We start from the raw sequence: 22,930 nt of genomic DNA on the forward strand, positions 1-22,930 counted from the left end.
TAAGGTCCCTTCCAACCAAATCATTCTGGGATTTTATGATTCTTAGGAATTAGGACAAGATTTGATGGCTGGTTTAGACTCAGGAATTGATTCCTGAATTACCCTCAGCATATCGTATTTGTACAAAAATAAAGCACCTCAGAAGAAAGAGCACATTTATTAAATTTCCTGTCAGGATATGTGTCAGTATGAAGAGTCTGCAACACAGAAAAACCAGCAACAGTGTTTTGAAAGGCAAACAAAAAGCCCCGAATGCTATCTGCTATACAAATCACCCACAAATGAGATGGAATGTCTTGATGATTCCCTTTTTTCTTTCATGCCATCAACCGAAGAATATGATGCTGAGACCGACCGCAAAATGCTCGGGAAAGAAAACTGAGATGTCAGGCACAGGAGTTGGGCTGAGACAGAGCAGGAGCACATTAAAGAGTCTTTAAGAGAAGCAAATGCCAGCATTGTCTCCCCACAGACTTATCATCTGGCTGGAAAGCTGAGCCAGGCTGGAACACACACGACTGCGCGAGGCTTAAAAAGTCTCCCAAGAAGTGGCTCGGAAGAGCCCAGGTGTGCCTGGCATTCTCAGCAGCCATGCAGCAAGCAGAGCGTTTTCCCTGCTCTCTCAGGTCATTCTTCCAGAGGGGTGGCAGTGAAGGATTAGCAGAGCTGCTGTTTTACCCACATCAATCTGTCCATCAGTACCTTGTCCTTCATACAGATCAGCTTTTAATCACACATGCAGACTATCAGCTCCTGAATGCTCAGTATTTTACAGTATAAAACCTATCCCAAACAGAGCAATATTTGTCATCTATGTAGCAGCTGACATTAAATGGAAACAATAAAGTGTGGGGTCCTCCCAAATACTCACATTTTCAGGTATACTGGGAAGCTCTCTGGTGTCAGGCACAGTAAAGTAAGAGTGCTACAAAAAGAGCAAATATTGATTATTTCAATAATGTCGAAAGCAATCTAAATGTATTGCCTGGTATTGGTATCAGCACTAACAGCAGTTGCTCAGCTAAATAAGAATGACAGAACATTCCTTACCAACTACCAGCCAGAGTTCCCTGTCCTGGATTACACAGGCTGTGTTCCCAGATCACAGGGGCAATAGGAAATGCAGTAAGATAGAAAGTATCAAATGCTCCTGGAAAATTACATTCCAGGTTTTTGTTCTTCAGAGCTGCTGCTACAGACAGACTCACAGCACTGTGTGATGCCAAGGAAACCCCAAGGCAGGCTGCAATTCAAGCTATCTTTCCCCAGCCCACGGCAGGATGGACTTCAGGGAGCAGCAGCAGGCAGGGCCTTGTCTAACTCAGCACCAGAGGGGTTCACTCCAGCCAAGGGGGAAGTTATGGAAATGTACTGGGAAATGCTTCCTACGGTTCAATGCCTGCTTACCTGAGAAATACTGAAAAGTTCTAGGTCACTTTTATACACTCTAAAAGAACATTTTGAAAGACCATAGTGCTATCATATTTTCATAATCCATTGTATTGTTCAGTGTTGTTAACTGTCTGCATTCCAGAGCCCAGGTTCCCAGTCCAATCACGGATGACCTGCATGATCCTTGGTCAGGGCTTTGGAAAGAAGGTGACTTGTATACAATTAATAGAATTTTTAAGAGTTTCACAATTTGTTTCAGGGCTACTTATTAATTACTGGCTGAAGCCTGAAAGGCTGTTCCATCCTTGGCATAGCTCCACAAGTGGCACAATTCTCTTACACACAAATCTCAGCCATCTCAGTGCTTCCTGATCAGGCTGTAACCTGAAATAGCAGGCAGGGACCGCAGCTCCACTGAACAGAGACACGGAATGAGAAACACAAGCTTTCATTTCTGATGCATCACTAGTTTGGTTTGGTTGCAAAGATGCAATGCCAAGGCAGAGGAACAGCACTCAGAGCTGTATCACACAGAGGAACCTCGCTCCAACCCCGCAGTGGGCTCAGAAACAGCCAAAATAAAATCAGAAAAACACAGTCCCTGGGCTGGTTTTTCTATCCTTTATTGCTCCATTGCCCATGAAATGTCTGAGACAAGAGGAGACAGGCAGCATTCCTTGGAACCACTGGTATGAAAAAAACTGGAATATCCCCACTGCTTCTGGCCTTGGGACTCAGCTCATCCCCTAAACAGAAATGCTCCTCAAGAGGGATTTTCGAGGGCCTGGGGATGTGTCCAGGGCCAGCTGGGACCAGCAGGGCCACACAGCTGCTCCCTGGGCACTGCCAGCCTTGGGGGAAGCAAGGGGCATGAGCTGCTTCCTGCCAGAAAGTGCTTCAGGAGGAGTAAAGGAAATGCAAGGGAGACTTCCCAGGAGGGTCCACGTGAACTCTCAGCTGGCAACAGAAGCAAAGAGCATCTGCAGTGCTCACCACGGCCTGGAGCACAAGGCGTGCTGCAAAAATGAAGACAAAAACCCCAAAAGACTAAATTCAAAATACAATCCTATCAAATAAAAGCCCACATCTATACTGCCAGTGTGCTTTGCTTAATTTTCTCACAAAATATAAAAATGAAACAAATTCTTTTTTTGTGTGAGTTTTTTTTGAGATGGGGAGAAGGAAGAGGGGAAGAAACCACAAAATGTGATGAGCAGTTAATACTCCCCAGGCTGCTGTGACAGGTAAATGCCTGTTTGCTTCCCAGCCTGCTCCCCCTTCAAAGTCCCAGGGCCAGGAGCTGTGCAGAAGTGAGGGCAATAAATGTCCCGTGGTGCCCCTGACCTCCTGCAGGATATGGTGAGACATTCCCAAGGGAATACACACAGCCTTCCTCCAATCAACTGCATTTCAAAGACATCTGAGGTTAGGGAGCGGGAAGCAGAGGGCCCCCATTGTGAGAAGGGAATCTCACAGCTCCTCACAGCAAAACAACACCTGTGTACAAGCTCCAGGAGAGAGGATTGCTTTTGACATTCCTCTACTATGACATGGGATGAATATTAAACACCTTAGTTTACATCTCCCCCCAACACTTACCACTCCAAGATGAACAGAGGTTCCTGGCTCAGGGATGGTAAGTTTATGAAATGTTTCTAGGAGCTCACTCCTCTGACTATCCTGCAATGAGAAAGAGAATAAACCAGGAATACTGAGCTAGCGCTGTTGTCACCAGGTAAACTCCGAGGAAGAAGGGCAGGGTAGGCCAGAGGGGTGGGTAAATATTTTGCACTCCTACGATCAGTTCTACTTTTGCTGCCCATGACAAACTTGGATCAGACACCTGAGAGACTGCTGGGACTCTGCAATATGGGAACTGCAGAATTACAGGAACGGTGCTGAACACAGCTCAGGGAGTCAGGAAGGCCAGCACAGGTGACTGCAGGGACTTGGGTCAGATCCACAGCCACAGCCTTGCACTTTATCTTTTCCAAAAAGAAAATTAAATGTGTATTTATTTTTCAGAGGCACTTGCCAAGCTGAATATGATCTTCTGTATCACTGCATCATACAGATCAATAATTCACATGGTCATCTCTGATAGAAGCACTTCTTCAAACAGCTTCTTTCATCCTCTCACCCTCACTCATTTAATATTGGGATAGGAAAAGGAGGGTCAGTATTTTAGAATACCTGTCCTTTTGCTGAATAATCTGCCAAGACATTGAGCAGTTTATAAAAGACTTCAAACCATGGGAGGTAACTGAAAAAAAGGAAAGAACAAAAAAGAAAAGAGTTATTTTGGTTATTTTGGAATCCTAATACAAGAGGACTTTTAGAATTGAATAATCAGTATCTCAGTTTATAATTGTTTTAAAATCTCATTCCATCGCTGTATTTAGCCTGGCCCTTGCTTCAGTCAAACAGAAACTTCACCTTCAGTATATGCACTCAGCTTCCAAAAGAGAAGAAACACAATTAAAATGGAAACATGCAGAAAAATCACATCTTTTTCATTTACTTTACATCTCCATTCTACAATATAAGACAGTGAGGATGTTTCTTTTCACTGCAGCTTTGCAGGATCCCATGCCCTGTTTTCATGGCATAGTTCTTTATTTCAATCCTTTTCCCAGCACCAGTGAGGAATTTCCCTCGGCTGTGGCGAATGCAAAGCCAGTCAGAGATGCACTCCCTGATGCTCTTTAATCACAGCTGCTTTCTGAAACAAATGGATTCTATTTTGATATAGTTAGACAGGATTTAAAGTTTTTATAAAATATGACTACATCCTGACAGCTGTAAGGAATGGAGTGCCCTGTGGTCCCTGGCTGTGCAGCTCTGGTGATAAATGAGGTGAGAAGCTCTCTATGAGACAGACAAAGTGACTGGCACTCCATCATTAGCGTTTGTTTGAAGCCTGCAAATGCTACTGTAAAATGTAAGTAGCTTATCAAAATATACTGATAAGCAACTTAACTTTTCATGTTATACGACAGTATTATCGTTGAAATTAATATGCTCTAAACATCTTTACAAAGTGTGTATTCGAATAGAGCAGAAAGACAGACAATTACCACTTTAAACAGCATTTAAGTTTGACATTATATTGTAAACAATTCAGAAGGATTAGGTAGAAGATAAGTTTCTTTCTTTCTGTTTAGTTAAATAAACTTCAGCAGAGTTAAAAGCTATTACAAGAGTAACAAGAAATCCTCTCCAAACATATCTGCTAAGTAGAGATTAAGAACCTGGTAAACAAACCCGTGCAAGGCATCTGTCAAAGAGTTTGAGAAGACAGAAAAGCAGGAAGGCAGAAAGCTCCCTGGCAGTGGGAAACCAAAGCTGCTTCCACGGAGACACCATTAAAAGTTCTACCTAATCGCTCAGGGACTTGGCCAGAAAAATACATTTACAGAGTTAAAATGAGAATCCTTAAAACCATTATTGTGCTTCTGTGTATCATGTCTCGTAAAAGAGGAAAACTGAAGCCGGTTCCCCCAGGCCTCCAGCTCCTCAGGACCCAAGGGGACAGTGCTGAGCCCCCAAAGTGGGGGCAGGTCCTGTCAGGGCCATGTGCTGAGCTCCCTGCAGCTTCCAGGGGCTTGCTTTATTTACCTGCACACACCCAACCTGACCCAGCTGTAGGCTCCAGCCATGAGAATACTCCAGCACAAACCAATTTTATATTTTTTATTTGGCACATAGGAGAGAGCCTCTGTGATTCCAATAAAACCAGCCCAGATATGTCTCATATTCACACAATGTCAAACACCTGCAACCCCCCCAGAGAAACAGACACAGCCCCATTTCTGCTACACTTGTGACTCCCTGGCTTTCCCTTCTCTTCCCCAGTATCCTCTGGTGAACCTATTGTCCTTTTTTTAACATTCACTCCTCCTCCTTTTCCAAATGATGGGTTAGCATCTCATCATAACTGCTTCTTTTTCTATTTTGAGAATAACTTCCCATTTTGAGGACAGTGTTACAGTTTGGAATCTGAAGAAATGGGCTGGTATTTGAAGCAGAACTCATCCTTCCACAACACATGGGGATCTGTGTGGCTCTTGCTCAAGAGAGGGGCAAGACAAACGAAGACAAATCCACCACAAAATTGTATAAATTATGCAGACAATCTCAGTTCAGTTTTCACCCCCTCCATTGTCAAAACACAGTCCAGGATGTCTCAGCACAAAATTTCCAGATACATTAGACAGCTAATTTATCCTGCCATCTTCAATACTCTTACTTCATCACTTAATCCATGTGTTGACTACTCAAAAATAAAACAGTTCTGCTTTTATTAGATTAAACTGTATGACCAGTTAAAGTTAAAAAAAATCTAAAAAATCCCCCAAGAAATACAGTTATCTGAATTTGTTTCTAGATGTCTGCCAAAAGGAAAAAGGAAATAAATGTGGGTTTTTTCCTTATAGAAAGCAAATCCTCAAGGCAGCCTTTAAACACCCCTCCAAAAAAACACAGGCTGAGTTTATAACCCAAAATTTTCTGTACCGCGAGGACCTTAAGTAGCACAACTGGTAGCACTGCTGAAGATTTATAGCTTATGACTTGCTCATATTTAATTTGTAACCAAACACTTCCCCTTCCTCTTAAGCTACCTCAGAACTTTTGATTAACTCTTGTTTTCGCAGGTCAGAGGTTAAGCAAAGGAAGGGAAGCGCTCTGCAGTGAGATTGCCCAGAGCCCCGAGCAGCCCCTCCCAGCACCATCAAACCCCCAGGGACAGCACTGAGCCAGCAGGGCTGCAGCTCAAAGCCTCTGGGGAGCAGGAATCACATCCCCGTGAAGAGGGAAAAAAATAAAGGGGCAACCTGAAATTTCAGTTCCTTTTTTTTGGCTTTTTGCTTACTGTTAGAAAGGTAAATCTCAGCTTAATAAAGGAGAGATTTTTCAGTGTTATTTGTAGCAGGCAACCAGGAAGAAGAATGCAAGGGCAGGATACCCAACCTGTGAATGATGAATTCATCAAACCCAACTTCCAGGGAGCACTCCAGGCTTTGGGAACCTTGTCAGCAAGAACACTCCATGTTCCAGGGCAGCAGCAGCAAACCCCAGTGGCAAGGGGGACCTTTACAAATTATTTATGAAGATTGCTATTACCATAGCAACTGTTTATAAAACTAATGTTTAACATTGCCAGCTCCAAAATTCCATTTATTGGTGTGCTGACACCATGAAAAAGCAGAGGCAGCACTTGTGGAAGGGTACCTGTGCCACCTTTGGTTTCCTCTGGACCTGTGAAGTCCCACCCTGGCTCACAATCCCTGGAGCACCAGAACAGCTCCTGGGCCTGTAGAGGCTGAGCTGCACTCAGGCACAGCTCTCGTGTGAAATGAATGCGACTCAGTAACTAGTCTGACATCAACACGTATCACGCAGCATCTCCTCCTAGACTGAGTTGCAAGCACACATAACTTTTACTCCTTCCATTCACACAGATCAGAAGTGGAATTTTTAACACGTATTTATTTATAACACATACTATATATATTTTGATAACAGCATAACCAACTGCCATCTCCCTTGCAAAACAGAACAGTCATTTCCATTTTGCAGATGGGCACACTTCTCTGTGGTGACAGGCTTACAAAATCTGTCTGTATTAGCCAGGATTGGTTTCATGGAGTTCCCAAACCTTGACCTTTTTGCTCAGCACAATAATCTACAGTGACCTAGAACACAGAATACAGCCATGACGTCAGTTATTATATGAAATGTAAACACATCATCACTAACTTCACTGACAAAAGTCTAAGGAAGAGGAAATTCAGGCCAAATGCATCTTCTGCCAGCACTCCTCCAGCATTTGCCACTAAAACACCCAGCGCCTCAGTTCATGGACTCTGGAGAACAGACAATAAGAAATAATTCCCCCCCTCGTGCCCAGGTCCTTGGCTGTGGCAGTGATGCCACCAGGGAGCCCAGCAGGGTGGCACTGCAACAGGAGTGACCTGTGCCACACAGGCAGCTGCTCCTCTCCCTGTGTCCCCTCCACAAAACTCCAGCACAGTCATGAGAGAGCTGAAAATCCCAAGGAAGAGTCAGCAACTTTTTTTTTTTATTATTTTTATTTTTATTTTTATTATTAACATTATTCATTTTAATCTATGAACCCTGTGAAGGCTCCTGCTGAAGCAGAACACACTTTCTGACTCACAGTGCCTGTCAATTCCTGCAGGACAAAAGACAGATCCTCAGCAGGAGCTCAGAAGGATCTTTGTGGATAATCCCAACACTGTGCTTGAAAAAATGCAAGGATGGAAAACATATCAAAAATTACTCCAGTTTCTTGGTGACTTGTCATCTTAGGACTTCTTGCATTTAAGGCTAAAACTCTGCAATTTAAACTTAAACCCAATACTGCTTCTTTCCATCTTCCCATACCTGGCAACTAATGATTCTCTTTAGCATTACTTCTAATCATGGAATCACGTTCTATTTTAGGTTAGTAGTGGTTCTAATGATGAACTAAGTTATGTTTGCCAAGCCACAATGCTCTTCAGGAGTTCTATGCAAACATGATTTTAAATAGCAAAAACACATTATCAAAACACCTTTTCCTTCCCTTCATTAAAAGTATTCATTTCTCCTTTAAATTATTCATAAATTTCACTTTAATTTTTAACACTTAAGATGAAGTAAAATGACATTAAACTACAGATTTTTAAAACTAATTCCATTTCTCTGCTCAAGAGAGGGATCACTCTCCACATGCTATTATTTTCCTTGCAGGTATACACTATTAAATTCTTTTCCCCACCTTCACTTCCTTCCATCACCCAGTGTTTCCAGCATCTTTACGAAATGCATTTAAAGAACCAAGGCATCTCTAGGCTCATTTGGGAATTTCCACAGGGTAAATTCTCAGTTCAGCAGTTTCTGTGTTCCAGTGTCCTCCCTACGCCTCACGGACCTCAGCGTTATTCTCTGCTCTAGACTCAGTCTATTGACACCTTCTCACACTTAGGAGCTTCAGCACAGACACCCCAAATCTCCATAGCAACCCCTGTGTATGTGGGTGAGATGCAGCCTTACCTTCCACGGGAGCAGCCAACTGCTGCTTTGAACATCAGCTTTTTACTAATTTATTTCTTTCAAGTTTCCTGTGTGTCAGACCTGCCCCACTGCAAGTGCCCCTGCCAGTGCACAAAGCCAGCTGCACCCTTGCCTCTCCTTGCTCCCATAGGATTTCTCTTCTTCCTGCATTTCCCCCAATTTTGTAATAAACTTCCCTTTGATTATTACCCATGAGTGATCATTCCATGATTCAGTTTAAAGCTATGCCACTTAAGCATGACTCATGTGCATATTTTAGAAGTACTAAACCCCACAGAACTGGATCTCATCTTAGGGAGCATCTTAATAAATAATTGTCAACAGCAAGTGCTTACTTTGCTGACTTTTCATTGTGTATCAACAATAAAAGTCAATTAAAACATTCCCTTTGCTGTTTTCCTGCACAGTGTGGCCATGTCTGAGCAGTTCCAGCAAGTCTCTCTCACACAAAGCCTCCCAAATTCCCTAAATGCCAGCACCAAGCCCAGCCCTTCCCAAAGAGCTCCCGCGGCCCTGGAGCTGCAGCTCACGGAGGAGCTCAAGGCAGCTGAATGCCCCCGGAACAACTCAGAGCCAGAAAACTGCAACAAGGAGATTTATGATGTAACCATTTTACATTTTAGTCAAGCTAAGAAGTGCCAGGGCAGCTGGAGATGCCTGCTCAGGGGGGCTTCTGTTTTTGCTCTGCCATCTAACTGGGACATGGCAACGGGAACTGCAGGCTGAGGGGAACAAAGCTGTCACCCTACCCCAGGCTCTTTGTGGTCACTCAAAAACCTTGCGGGGAAAAAGTCCAGTGCAGCTGCACTGTGGAATTTCTGTAATTAGAAGGAATTCAGAGGAGTTTAGCATGAGTGTGTGGCACTGTGCAGCACCCACAGCCACCTCCCAGCCTCTCACAGAGAAGGAATAAAACAACTTCATTTTACAGTCCGAAAAATAAAGTTTTTTCATTAAAAACATGCCTTGGACTTTCATTGGAAAACATTTCATCTGAAACCAATGGGTTTTAGGAGCTTGGAGCACTATAGTTCACCTGGGAAGCAGGAATCCCACACCTTCTGGCTCCCAGGGCCAGGACCACGAGCCTCCACTCCGTACAAGGGACTGGATGTTTACAGAAACACACCACAGCTTACAATGTGCAAAATTTCAAGTACATTCAATAGTCAAGCTTTCCCCTTGTGAATTACTAGTCACTCTTAAATTTTAGAAAACTTATTGAATTTTATGATAGACTATTTCATGTTCAATTTCTTTCAGAATTATCTTTGTGGCCTGGTCTGTTGTTGGGACTGTCTGTTCTCCCTCAGGTAGATCATTCACAATCATAAGGTGTCTCATTCCTTTTCAGAAGAGAAACTTGTACATCTTTGGAGTTTTTTAGTTTAAGACCAACAAAGAAACTTCAAGTATGTTTGAGAGCAAACGACTGAAGGAGTGACAGGAAATAAAGGTACATAAGAAAAACAAGCAAAACATTTGTTTGCATTTCCAGCACACACTGACAATTATGTCTGTATGCTCTTCTAAAATCCACAGGCAAAGGCTATCCCAGAAAGCCCACTGGGTGAGAAGATGGGCATGCTGAAGGGCTTGGTACTCTATAGTGAGGTTTATGAAATGCAACAAGATATCCTTAGAGCAAAAAACTGAACAATTCAGTTCCCTTCAACACCAACAGAAACACATTGACCAATGGCTTTACTCAGGGTAAAATGCTGTAAATAACAAACACGAAGAGGGTAGAGAACAGACTTCATCTGAGAAAAGTTACAGACTGTACTGGCTCTAAATAATCTGGACCTTAAAAAAAAATTGGTTATGAAGGAGTTAGAGCAGCTTGGCACACAAAGCTGGATTTTAAAAAGCAGGATGCACTAGACAGCATGAGAGCCTCAAGATCCCCACCGAAGTGACAACACAGAGAGAGGATTCCAAAGGCTTAGCTTGTCAAGGAATCTCTCTTCTCAAACCACGTTTAAAAGCACACATGAAAGTGCTGGAAGAGAGAATTCTAGATGTGGCAGACAATCAGAGATCCCACTAGGTTTGAGACATCTGGCATCAGTTGAAATCCATCACATTTCATTTGGGGATCAAAGCCTGCTGTTAAGTCTATCACAGGTTGAAATAGTAGATCCTGAACAGCCTTTTCATCCCAATGCAAATTAACCCTTTTTCCTTGACCAGAGAAACAGCTCCTTTTCATTACTGACTCCAATCATATGTGCTTGTCAAGCTATGCCCTCTAGTACTAAGTTTCAGCAGAAATTTCAGTAGCATTATGAACTTTTTATTATAAATCAAAAGTGCTCCCTCCCAGCCACCAGGCCCTGTGCTCTGGCACGTGCTGCAGTGAGCTCCAAAGCCACTCTGGGACGGAGTTTGTGGCACCATCTGTAATGCAGATAAATTCCTGAAGGGAAGAAAAATGTTGCATACAGGTAACACTGTATAAAAGAAGGGGCTTGTACCCCATGTAAAATCATGGCTCAGGACTGCTGCTTTGGCTAAGCAGAAAAGGACTATGGGAAAGTGACTCAGCTGAATCAGAGGGAGTTATATAACAAATGAAACAAGTTATATAACCATCATGGTATACAGTGGTTGGTTGAATTATGGTTGTTATGATTTAAAACTATGTCATTGATAAAGGCCTAAATGCTTAAAAAGGCCTGGTTTTTGCAAAAAAGCAGCTCTCCTTTGCACCTGCCTGGGGACTCTGTGGCGCTTTGCCCATACAGAGAAATTTTACACACCTCTGTGTCCAAGAGCTCTGCTGCACAGCAGCCAGCTGTGCTTGGCTGCTAAATGGAGGTGCCACATATTGAAAAGTCAAAGCTGTGCATCAGGTGTGTATTTCGGATGCCTGTGTGTGAGTTCTGAGACACAATGGTGAATCCTTGCATTTTGGCAAATTAGCTACACAGAGCATTGGAGTAGGGAATGAGGGTATTTCAGTAACAAAGCAGAAATCAATTACATGTACAACGTTCTTCTCCATTCCCCAAACCACTTGTGTTCCCTGCTGGCAAGAAACAAAGCTAAGTGAAGGAAGAGGTTTTACAGTTCCCTTCACAGGGAGGGAGCTTCATCACAGTGAAGAAATATTCACATGCTCAGAGGGAGTACACACGGCTCCTAATAATAAGCAAAGTTGGTAGGAAGTCATAAAAGTTAAACCGAAACCCAAGCAGAGCTGAAAGAGCCAAGTGAAAAATTCATGATTATGTCGGCGCTGTGGAACTTGCAGCTGATAATTTGAGAATGCAAGGAGCTGGGCTAGGCATGTAAAAATCACCTTACTTACAGCAAACAAGCACTTGCAGAGCAAGATGGCAATAGGAAGGCTACAAAGACCAAGTCAGAGTCTGATATTTGAGTGCAGATTGTTTATGACCACTGTGTACAATGGTTTAGAATTCACAACAAACATTCAGATGTAAAAAAAGCACACAAAATGACAGTACTTGATCTTCACCTGCAGAAATACCACGGATGGTATTCTATCCACAGAATTCCTGAAAATGTATGACACATTAATTAACAGAAAAGTCTTTCAGGCCCATTTCCTAGCCAGCAAGCCCAATTTTTATTTATGAGACTTCTTGTCTAACCATCAGCTTAAGCAAATTATTAAACCAGGAAACTGCCAACCATCATTTTACTCTCTGAATGCTCAAACACTAATAAATTCTAAAACACACTGAGGACAGTTAGTGCAGGTAATGCTCAGTGTGGAGGAAGATCTGTCCCTCATCAAGCATGCTCATAAACAGCCAGGGATACAAATGAGGGGTTTTATTTGGGCTCCCTGCATAGCCCAGGGAACTCTGCCTCTAAGAAGCCACACAAAGCCTCTCTCCCATGATTACAGTGCCTGGATCACGGTTCCTATTGGAACAATATGCACAAGTTACTCAAGCAGCTTTTCTCGGCAGTTCCACCTCTCCAGCAGCCCCAGCGTCTCCAATTACCTCTGCATAACCCGAGGGCTCTGCCACAGCTCCAGTTTTGAAGGAGGAAGTTGCCATGTAATCTCTTTGGGAATGTTGTACACATCTGTCAGCAGGGACAGGATGCTCTCGCTCCTGACAGATGCATTTGTAAGCCTTCAGACAGCAACCCAAAAGTGATCCATTTGTGGAAGAGAGGATCTATCCATCTTGTACTTTAACTACTTCCTCCCTGCCTTTTTGATGCCAGGGAGGGGGTTTTCCCCAAGGTGATGCACTAATTCAGTTTGCATTAGCTCTAAGATGAAGTTTCCAAGCCAGTCAGCCAGGGCCAAAGGTAATAAAAAGTGACATGATTTAATTACTTCTGTTACAGTTGTTCAACAACAAAAGAAGGCGTGACACGAAGGCCTAATTAATTAAGCAAAATTGGTTTCTGGTCAGAAGGCAAGACCAGTGAAGTAGCTGGACTGCATGCAGTACTATCAGCTTTATCCAATTCCACCAGTAGTGATACATTACTAACACTTGACATTTTTGTTGTGATCCTTCTCATTGATATTTTACGAAAGTGTTTTGACTTGCAATCAAGATTAAAGTTTCAACAAAATCTGCAATAAACTTTCTGTGACACAGCTTCACTATTCCTCACATTTACTAAAAGTCAGTTAAATTAGTATTCCCTGGATTGGCAATGTAGAGGGAAGAGGAGAAGCTTGCAGGACTGCTGGAATGGGTGGAACTGTGCAAGTTCACAGATTTTCTTCAGGATACAGACTTTAAAGACAAAGACGACAAGAAGTGCTTGGGATCACTGTAATGGAAGCAATAATTCTGCTTGCCTGGAACTGGGAGAGTTGACAAATAGCCCAGCTCTGGAAGCAGCTCCCTATGGAAAGCACAGCTGCAGTGAGAGCTCAGAACATCCCTGACAGTGCAAGGCCCCAAACCTGTTGCTGCATGTCCTGGAGCACTTCCATACTCAGGTTCTTGCCCAGCCTGCCCCTGCCCTGCTCCAGGGTCCCTCTCTCCTGCAGGCTCAGGGCCTTGTGGGAGCTGTTTGGCCTTGGCCGTGTGTGCAGGGAGTGAGAGGAGGCTGAGGCTGCAGGAGCTGCATCCCCGGCTCAGAACCAACAGACAGCAGGGAAAAGCAAGAATGGAACACACTCTGAGTTTAACTGGAATGCATGTTTCTCTGGGACAGAGCTCGGAGAGCTCCAGGGCTTCTCCTTCTGCACCAGCACTGGGGAATAAACCCCTGCGGCGGCGCGGCAGCGGCGCCCATCGGTGCAGGTTCTAGAGTGAGACTTGGAAGCATTTGCACAATTACACTGCTCATAATTCAAACTCTGTTTTGTGTCTGTCGTTATAGGTCATTGTTGGCCAGATGGAAAATATTAAGGAAAAAGGATTGCAACTAAATCAATGGGCTGTAGAGTGCTGCCAAAAGGCCCCAGGCTAACTACAAGCAGATTTGCAGGCAGGCTCTGCTCCGGCACAAGGCGGGATCTGGCACATCCTCTGCCCTGCCTAACAGCAGGAGGGCACGGGGCCAGCTGAGAGCGGCTACTGTGCCAAACAGACTGTGCAGGGCTTGCTGCTTGAATGCTTCCACAGAAAGGCAGAATCCATGGGCTCCCTGTAAACAACTCCCTGTACTTCTGGCTGCTACTGACTCACAAGTGGGATAACTTCATCCCACTACATTAATGCAGTACACAGCTCAGCCTCGGTACCAGAATCGGCATGGAAATAAATAAGCACCAGTGTTAAAGGACAACCCTTCAACTTTCAACTAAGAATAATGATGTGTATATGCACATTCATATTGAAACACAAAATCAGCATCTTGACTCCAATGCCAAGCACCCTATGGGCATTCTTTGCAACCTGTGATTTACAAGTAGGGTGAGACCAAACTTTGACTATTGAAAATTTGACTTTTAGTATTTATTTCCAATATCAGTACTTTCCAGGACATACCATTTTTTTTTTTGTACAGCTCGTGGCTGCACTTACCAATGAGCAGTCCGGTTTATTTAGACATGCTGTGGGAAAAAACCATCTTCCTGATATCACCCAAATAACCTGTTATGAACTCAGCATCGGAGTGCAGCCAGCCATGCCTACAGGTAAAACTTCAAACTCACTAGACAGAGACAAATAATTTCTGTTTCTAGTGGATGTAAGAGAAAAAAATGATAGAAACAGAGGGGACCTTCTGGTTCAAACATCATCACCACAGAGCAAAGCTTCTGCAGCAAAGCCTTCAAATCCCCTACTCTAGCCATAAGGCAGTTTAGCTTATTTAAATTACTATTATCTTATTAAAGGTACTCAAGCAAGAGAAGATACTACGCCTTACAGTCTTTCTTGAAGAAGTTTCTAGAGTCTACCAAATGGTTAATGGAAGAGATGAAAACGGAAGACAACAAATGAGCAGTTGCAATACAAAATTCTATTCTTTTCCTGGAATAGGAGTTTCAAACAGCTCATCTCTATCTTGTAAAACTTGTTAGGACAATAATGGAAAAACCACAGGAAGTTTGGAAAAGCTAAACTGGAGACAGCGTATCAGGAAGAAGAAACACAAAGCAGATAGCTAAATTTAATTGATGTCAAGCTCCCTCTTCACTAGGTTCATCACTTTTCCATATATATTCTGACAAGCAACTGAAAATAAGAGCCAGTGTCTGTTTAAGCGAATCAGCAGGGGTAAAAACCCTAAACTTTTGAGATGTAAACTGTTTTATAAACATGTCAAGTTAAGGCAGAATGCCTGCAGCACCCGGAGCCCCTCCGGCCCTGCACACGCCCTCGGGGTGTTCGCACATTTTCTGAGCCACTTCAGCTCAATTTCCTGTCACCCAGCACAGAAAGTCGCCCTGGTTTGCTACAGTTACAGCTCCTAAGAAACTCCAGTTCCTGTGAAAGAAGGTCAGGCTGCAGCTCCGAGTCCTGCCTGCTCACTCCTCTTTTCTCTGTAAGGCCCATGCAAAGGAACTGAGGAATCTCTGCTCTCCAGCTCTCGCTGACAGTCAGTGCAAGTGCTGAAGCCACTGCTAAAAAAATAATAATGAAAAAAAATCTATGAAGGCATCAGAGGCTCAACAGCAACATTTTCATTAGGTACAATTCTGTTGTAGTGTTGAATTGGAGATCCAATTGCCCATGATTTATACATGTACTTTGTGGCCTTTGCCATGTCTAACAGAAGCAGTTTGCCATTTGCTTTCATCTCCCAAGCATTTTAAGTAGAGCAGGGATTCCAGGGTCGATACACCTCAAGGACTAAACAGACTGTCCAAAAAGTGTTCCAAGCATTTCCAGCCATTACCAAACATCTTCTGCAAGGCTTCAAAGAATCATACAGATACATATGGAAGCAAAACATTGATTTTGGCCAAATCAATAAAAAGAGAAAATTCTAGAAAACAACAGAACAATTACTATAAAACAAGCCCCACCACAAACACTTGTTCTCCTCTCCCAGAGTAGGTACTGGCAGGGCTGTGGGGCTGGGCTGTCCCCAGCAGGTCCTGGGGGCTGTGGGCAGTGCAGCCAAGCACTGTCTGTCTGTCTGTCTGTCCCATGGCTCAGGGCCCTGCCAGTTGGCATGCCCGGGCCAGGAAGCTGTCAGTTCCAATCAGGACCCAGCCCTGCAGCCCTATTAAAGAAGTCTTGCTGGTTAAGGGGCGGCCACTGTTTCCAAAGCATGGGAAAGAAAAAGAAAAAAAAAAAAAAGAAAAAGAAAGAAAGAAAAAAAAAAAAAGAAAAAAAAAAAAGGGCTCTGCTTTCCTTAGATTTGAGCTGGCAACTTTCACTGACTGGAGTTTTCAAGGAGCTATGAATGAGCCTAACAAAGGAGTTCTGTGGCCAGTTTCTGGCTGAAATCCATGTCAACAGTTTTTAAGGTCACAGGTCACACTAACTAACATTTATTCCCAGCAGACCCCGCTCTAAACACAAGCTGTAAGTAGTACAAATTTGGAATTTTTCTGTAATCCCTCGAGATATTCCTGATCCTTCCACATGTTTCTGCTCAATTAAAAACAATTCTCACTTTGCACCACAAGAGAGGCCCCTGCTCAGAAATCTTATTCTGTCCTAAGAATAAATGGACAAAGACTGCAATCAAAGGGAAGGAAAGGGGGGAGGAGAGGAACTCACAACAAATCACACCAAAAACCTCAAATAACTCCATACAGAATCACATTCAGTTAGTTACATTTTCTGCCATCTGTCACAAACTATTATGGATTCATTTCTTTTTATCTTAGAAAAAGAGTGGTGCAGAGCTCAGCTATTTTGGCCGAGAGGGATTTCCACACAAATGTTTCTGCATTTCACTTCAAAAGAATGATTTCAGTTTGGGTACAAAACCTGAATAACTGAACAAAAACTTCAAATTCAGTAAAACTGAAATCAGAGTTGCACATGGGACCTTTGCAAACCAGTAACTTTGCCCAGAAAGTTTGTGGAGCAAAGCAAAACTTCAGAAACTTGGGTTTGCTTTTGTTTTCATTTTAAATAAAAAACCAGAGCTCTTCACTAAATCCAGATCTATCTACACTGTTCTCCCTCAAAAGCCCATGTGAAATCTGATGTGAAATTAGAGTGAAACAATAAAAATTCAGCCTCTTAACGCACAGCTATTAGGATTTATCCCATTGCAGGTGAAATCCTGAAATCCTTAAATAAAGTCTTAGAAAGAAAAGACATTTGGGTGTGAAATTCCCAAATCAGAACACAGAAATTGATGACAGTACATCAGCACTTACTCTGCTGTAAATAAAATAACTCAAAAGCATGTTTTAATTTTTGTACCATATTTCATTGAAAAAGGTAGTCTGGAATTCCAATTTCCCTGGGAGATGTCGGTGTGTGCCACGAGAATTCATCTGGGCACAGAACCCAAACTCTCCAGGGAGGGCTCTGTCCCTCCCCTGGGGCTCACCCCAAATCCGGCGGGCTGTGTCCCTCCCCTGGGCTCTGAACCTGTCCTGGGCTCTGTCCCTCCCCTGGGCTCTGTCCCTCACCCGGTCTCTGTCCCTCACCCCTGGGCTCTGTCCCTCACCCCTGGGCTCTGTCGCTCACCCCTGGGCTCTGTCTCTCAGCCGATCTCTGTCCCTCACCCCGGGCTCTGTCCCTCAGCCGATCTCTGTCCCTCACTCGGTCTCTGTCCCTCACCCCTGGGCTCTGTCCCTCAGCCGATCTCTGTCCCTCACCCGGTCTCTGTCCCTCACCCCTGGGCTCTGTCCCTCAGCCGATCTCTGTCCCTCACCCGGTCTCTGTCCCTCACTCCTGGGCTCTGTCCCTCACCCCGAGCTCTGTCCCTCACCCCGAGCTCTGTCCCTCACCCCGGGCTCTGTCCCTCACTCCTGGGCTCTGACCCTCACCCCGAGCTCTGTCCCTCACCCGGTCTCTGTCCCTCACCCCTCAGCTCCGTTTCTCCCCTGGGCCGTACCCGCTCCCCCGCGCCCTCTGCCGGCTCTGCCGCCGCAGCGCAGCCGCTCAGGGCCAGCCCAGCCGGGCCCCGCAGCTCCACCTCGATGGGAGAACCGGGGCAGGGAAGAGGAAGCCGAAGAAGAGAGGCAGGTTCGACACCGAATAGAGTGGCTCTATATTGAAGACAACCGCAGAACGGCCGGAAAAGCACGTTTCAAAGCTATCAGAGAGTTCATCGATCTGCGTGAGCTACTGCAGCAGGAAAAACGCTGCGGTAACTACCTCAAAAGCAGGTTTCTACGCGGTATCGGTTAAAACAGTTCAAGCTCCCTGCCAAATGGAATTGCCTCTCTGCTGGCCACAGGATAACCCCACTGCTACTGAACTCTGTGCTCTGCATCCACAGGGAAAAGCCTCTGGGTCACTTCAAAGCTCAAGTTCAGACTCTGAGTTCTGGCCCTCAAGTACTGGGGTCAGCTTCCAACTTTGCTTCCAGAGCATTGCAGAAATTTTTTTAAACACTCTCTGAGTGAAACTAATTTTTTTTCCTTGCTGTTCCTCTTCAATAACTAATCTAAACATGTGATGATTTTCCATCTCCAAACCATTTTACTATGGCCAGACCCATAAAATCCCTGATAAGCTTGTGAATATCTTTTCTAGTAATAATCACCATCACTTACTTCTTATACTGTTGCTGAGCATAGCAAGGAATACTTGAAGCTTGGTGCCATCCAATTTGAAATTTTAAAACAATTAAACATTCTTTCCATCTCCATTTGCTTTTACTTATTGCTCTCACATTTTTCAGCATGTTTTCCCCTACCCATTCATCATGCATCATCCTTTAGTATGTAAAGGACACTGAGAAGATTCACATCAATAATGGGAGCTGCAGCCCTGGGAATGGAGGAAGTGATTTCATGTATTGCTGATTTACACTCTTTATTATCCTCTAAAACTTGCATGAACTTGCATTAATGATGAACTTTCCTTTTCTCATCAGTGCACAGGAGAAAGAAGCAACAGGAAGGAAGTGAAGAGTCCCAATTCATCCACTGTGGTTGGTTTTTTTTTGGTTATGAGTTGAAGCAGAAGGCATTTAACTACAACAGAACTCCTCCATTTCTTCTTGGCACTCACTCAACATAAGGGAGCTGACAGCAAAGAACTCCTATCCAGGAAGGATCAAGAAGGGACTCAGACTATTCCTCATTCAGATTTCTTTTTAAAAGTGTGTTTCTCCTTTAATTTGACATTAAGCAGGCAAAGTTACCCTCTGTAAGCAGACACTGCCCACATGAGACTGAGGGAATCGGCACCCGACTGCACAGGGGAGCAGCTCTGTGGGAAGAGCTGGGAAACACCTTCCTGCCTGCAGGATACAGTCCCTGCTGCTGGACTGCCAGAGCTAATAATAGCTGCAGTGTCTGCTAGAGCAAAGACAGAAGGGAAGAAGATACTGTGAGAACACCTGTCACTCTGCCTCCTACTCAATTAATTAGGAATTTGGGTAGATCTCAAAACAATTTCTCCAAATATTAAGCTCCCATTCCATGTCATTGCAGTGGGCAACCCCTGCAAGGAGAGATGACCTTGTGTCTCCCCTGGAATGCTTCAGAGGGGCACATCCAGTCAGACACAGCCAGGGTCCCACTCTCAGGTGTCCCAGAGGGACAAAGAGATGCTCCTCTGCCCTCACCCTGGTTGTGTCCTGTGCAAAGCCAGCCAGGGATGGCCCTGACAGATGTGTCCAGCTGCTCACAGAGCAGTGTTCTCATTTGGGAGGCTTCAGCCCCAGCTGTGCTGTCACCTCCCTGGCTGTCCTTGGTCACCTCTGTGCTGGCTTTACCTGGGCTACTGCTCCTGAACTTCCAATTCCTCGTGAACACACAAAATACAGAAAGTAGAAAATTCTTAAATTAGTTTAAAACAAGACAAACCATTTGCCATATGTAAATCTTCAATCCATGGATATTCTTAATGGAACTAAAATACTGATAGACATCAAAATTGATTTTACTTCCATCATTTATATTGCAAATATAAATAAACAATTCTGGACTGAATTCCAACATGGCTGTGGGAAGTTATAAAATACAATTCTTATAGAGCCTCTTGACCCATCTGTGAAATGCATAGTTCCAGCTTCCACTGACAGTCTTTATTATGCCAATTTTCACAAAACCCTTAGCAGGACAGAGGAAAGCTCACACATACAAACTTTGGGGCTGTGAAGAGCATCAGTGACATTCTCTCAGTTACCAACAGATGTTTTGTTAATAAAACTTGCATGTACAAATGTCCACAAAATGTCTTAACAAGATCAGTTGTGACAGCTAAAGATAACAGCTGCCATCATGCTATGTCATATCAAATTACTGCAAAGAGACTTTTTTTCCACGTTGTTAACTCCAGAATGTTAACTACAAACAAATACAGTTATCTACAGAGGAACTCCAAGTCCAAGGGATTTTGCACCACTTGTGCAGAAGAGCAGTGACTTTGAGGACCAGATAGGGAAATAATTCTGAACAGCTGGAAATGGTAATTGCAGTGTAACTGCAAAGTCAAACGCTGCTCCTGCAGTCAGCCAGAAGCCAAACCACAGACCTACCTTAAGATACAGAAGCAGCTCTTGGCCCCCGAAGATAAGCGACAGAACCCAAACCTCTGCTTGCTGTCAATGTCTGTGAGCACAAAGGTGAAGTTCTGCCCAACTTGGTTAATGGCATGGCTGGAAACAGAAAGCAAGAGAGAAAAATTACTGCTGAGCTAACTCTGTGTCAAGTATCACATCCAAGTCATTGAACCTATAACATTTCCTCTTTCAGCAGAGTTTTTTGGAGAAATTAACAAAAAGTATGTACCCTCCAGAACCTTAAATATGCTTGATGAGGGAGGAGGGGGGGGCGGTGTGGCTGTGGGTTTTTTCCCATTTTTTAAGTGTGGGAGGATACTGAGTTTATCTTTAAAAGAAAATGGTTCTGATTATCAGCCAGCAACCAACCCCATGTTCTCCAATATAACCCAAAATATTTCTAATTATAGGAAATTAAGTCTTATTTCAGGTCATGTTCTAGGGGTTTTTTTTAGGTTTTCTGAGAACTGAGAAATCTGACTTGCACTGACATGCAGCTTTGCAAGTCACTCCCACCAACTGCAACAAATACCCTGGTAAATTCAAGGCCATTTAACTAACAGTCACAGGCCTTAAAATATTCTCTTCTATGATGCTACATGCAAAAACCCAGTTTTTGTGGGAGAGTACACAACACTCAGTGCCTAGAGGAAACAAAGGAAAAACAGACTTGTAGAAATAAAAGCTGGATCCAAATGGGAAAGATGTCACTGCCCAGTTTAGAAAGAAGAATCCTTCAGTGGATTCCAAACAGGGAAGGAAAAGCACCCAGTGATGAAGATGAACAAAAAGACAGATATTTAAAGCATTGCAGTAGTCTGAGAATTAGCCAGTGTAAGTATTATCATCCTCCTGCAATCTAAATGTCAGCAGAGCAACTACTTCCATAAACCACACAGAGCTGCTGGGGATACCCAAAAATCCTTCACTGGTGGTGTGTTTTATCTGTAAAGCTTGGATGTAATGTTACTATGGTGATTTTAGTATGGTGTTTTAAAGGGGGATTATATGCTTAATTTTAACAAGGTTGAGAGCAGAGTGTGTGTGAGAAACAGCATTTGAGCTGACAATTAAAACTATGGAACAGGGGGAAAAAACATGTTTCATTAGCAGCAGGGAGAAGTTTGTTTATTAAACAACTCAGACAAGCTGGAGAATTCCTCCAGAGCAAACCTGGAGCATCGTGCATTCACATGACCTGGAGAAACCAAACCCTGCTGACAGGTCTTGAGCTCAAGTTTCGGTGCCAGTTCTTCACAGGGAAGGATAAACTTCCCAACACAAAAAGTGTTCTTCCAAAGATTTTAATATCAACCCTTCAGATTCACAGATCTACTTTCAAATGGGCAGAAGGTTTATCTAGAGCCTCACAGGATGGAATCTTATCTCTAACGGGGCAGACAGAAGTTAGGGCTGCAGGAACGGGAAAGAGGAAGAGCAATTTCCATAACTTCCCCCCCAGCACCTACACCTGACTAACACAATCCTGGCAGCTCTGCACTCCTGCAGCTGGGGAAGAGCCTCTGCCTCATTCCAGCACCACAACAGCAGAAAACTCCTGGTGAATTGCCTGAAGGAATGGCCAACCAGTCCCTGGGGTTCTGACCAGTGGCCACAACACATGAACAGAGTCAGTGTCAAAAGAATGGAGTGTCTGTGCCACAGAGCCAGAACACTCAGTGCCACCACCACTGACATGTTTTTACATCCAGAAGAGAAGGAGCACAAGCACCTCCTTCAGCTTCCACAGCCTTAGGCTGGGGTGTGCTCTGCCTCCTGCAGTGTGGGAAGTCCATTCTCCAAATGAAATTATTAAGTATGTTCTGGGTGACAATGTCTCCTTTATGTTCAAACTGGTTGGCTTGCAGTCTTTCAGTGACAATCTGTGATATTCAGACAAACAAGTGGATCCAGAAATGGGAATAACTTTTCATTATGTTCTCATTTGCACCCCATATGGGTTTTCAGTGTTCTATCTTTCAAAATGTTATATTGCTGAGGAAAACCAAAAACAACAAAACAAACAAAACCCCTAGGTACAATAAATCTACACACAGAAAGCATAAATATTTCTAGTAGAAACAAATATATGAGAAAGATGTTTGAGTATTTCCGTGCTTCTACCCCTTAGGAAATGAAAAGGATGAGCAGTAAAACAGGGATTCCAAATCCTAAAACGAGAAAAATACTTGCAGCGGTTTAATCACAGTAAATGTTGGTCCCCTCAACCCAAACCATTCTGTGTCTCAGCTGATGGAGACAAGTCATTCTGACCAATTAAGTGATGCTCAGAGATGAGATGAGCACTGGTGCAGCTTTTCAAAATTTCAGTTGTCCTTTTCATGAAACCATCAAGAATAACTCGAAGTAAACACAAAACTAAAAAAGTTCTACGGTTTCCCAAATTACA

General features: G+C 43.7%; 2 protein-coding genes across 5 annotated transcripts in view; one reads left to right on the forward strand and one right to left on the reverse strand.

Moving 5' to 3' along the window:
* DENND1A (DENN domain containing 1A) overlaps positions 1–22,930 on the reverse strand; it is a 153,918-nt gene that overhangs the window by 84,285 nt on the left and 46,703 nt on the right. For all 4 annotated transcript variants that reach the window (XR_015278232.1, XM_086858432.1, XM_086858434.1 and 1 more), the window contains 4 exons: positions 20,497–20,616; positions 3,586–3,655; positions 2,992–3,072; positions 872–925 (listed from right to left, as the gene is read on the reverse strand). Coding sequence is in view for 2 of the 4 variants with exons in the window: in XM_086858432.1 (XP_086714558.1) it covers positions 872–925; positions 2,992–3,072; positions 3,586–3,655; positions 20,497–20,616 (325 nt within the window). In the remaining 2 variants the exon portion in view is untranslated. The remainder of the gene's footprint in view (positions 1–871; positions 926–2,991; positions 3,073–3,585; positions 3,656–20,496; positions 20,617–22,930) is intronic.
* Positions 8,887–22,587, forward strand: LOC147649736 (uncharacterized). The gene is made up of 3 exons (XM_086858304.1): positions 8,887–9,075; positions 17,277–18,153; positions 18,886–22,587. Exons 1-3 carry the CDS (start codon positions 8,887–8,889, stop codon positions 19,029–19,031), a joined length of 1,212 nt encoding a protein of 403 aa, XP_086714430.1. The 3' UTR covers positions 19,032–22,587.

The sequence above is a fragment of the Cyanistes caeruleus genome, chromosome 20, assembly GCF_971803275.1.
Source record: "Cyanistes caeruleus chromosome 20, bCyaCae1.hap1.1, whole genome shotgun sequence".
In the NCBI taxonomy this organism is placed as follows: domain Eukaryota; kingdom Metazoa; phylum Chordata; class Aves; order Passeriformes; family Paridae; genus Cyanistes; species Cyanistes caeruleus.

Bases quoted from the DNA above. Each gene is read 5' to 3' on its own strand.
- LOC147649736 (XM_086858304.1), top strand. From the start codon at position 8,887: ATGTCTGAGCAGTTCCAGCAAGTCTCTCTCACACAAAGCCTCCCAAAT. The intron at 9,076-17,276 runs GTAACCATTTTA...TCATTGAAAAAG, and splicing joins GCAACAAGGAGATTTATGAT to GTAGTCTGGAATTCCAATTT. The intron at 18,154-18,885 runs GTAACTACCTCA...TTTTCTCATCAG, and splicing joins GCAGCAGGAAAAACGCTGCG to TGCACAGGAGAAAGAAGCAA.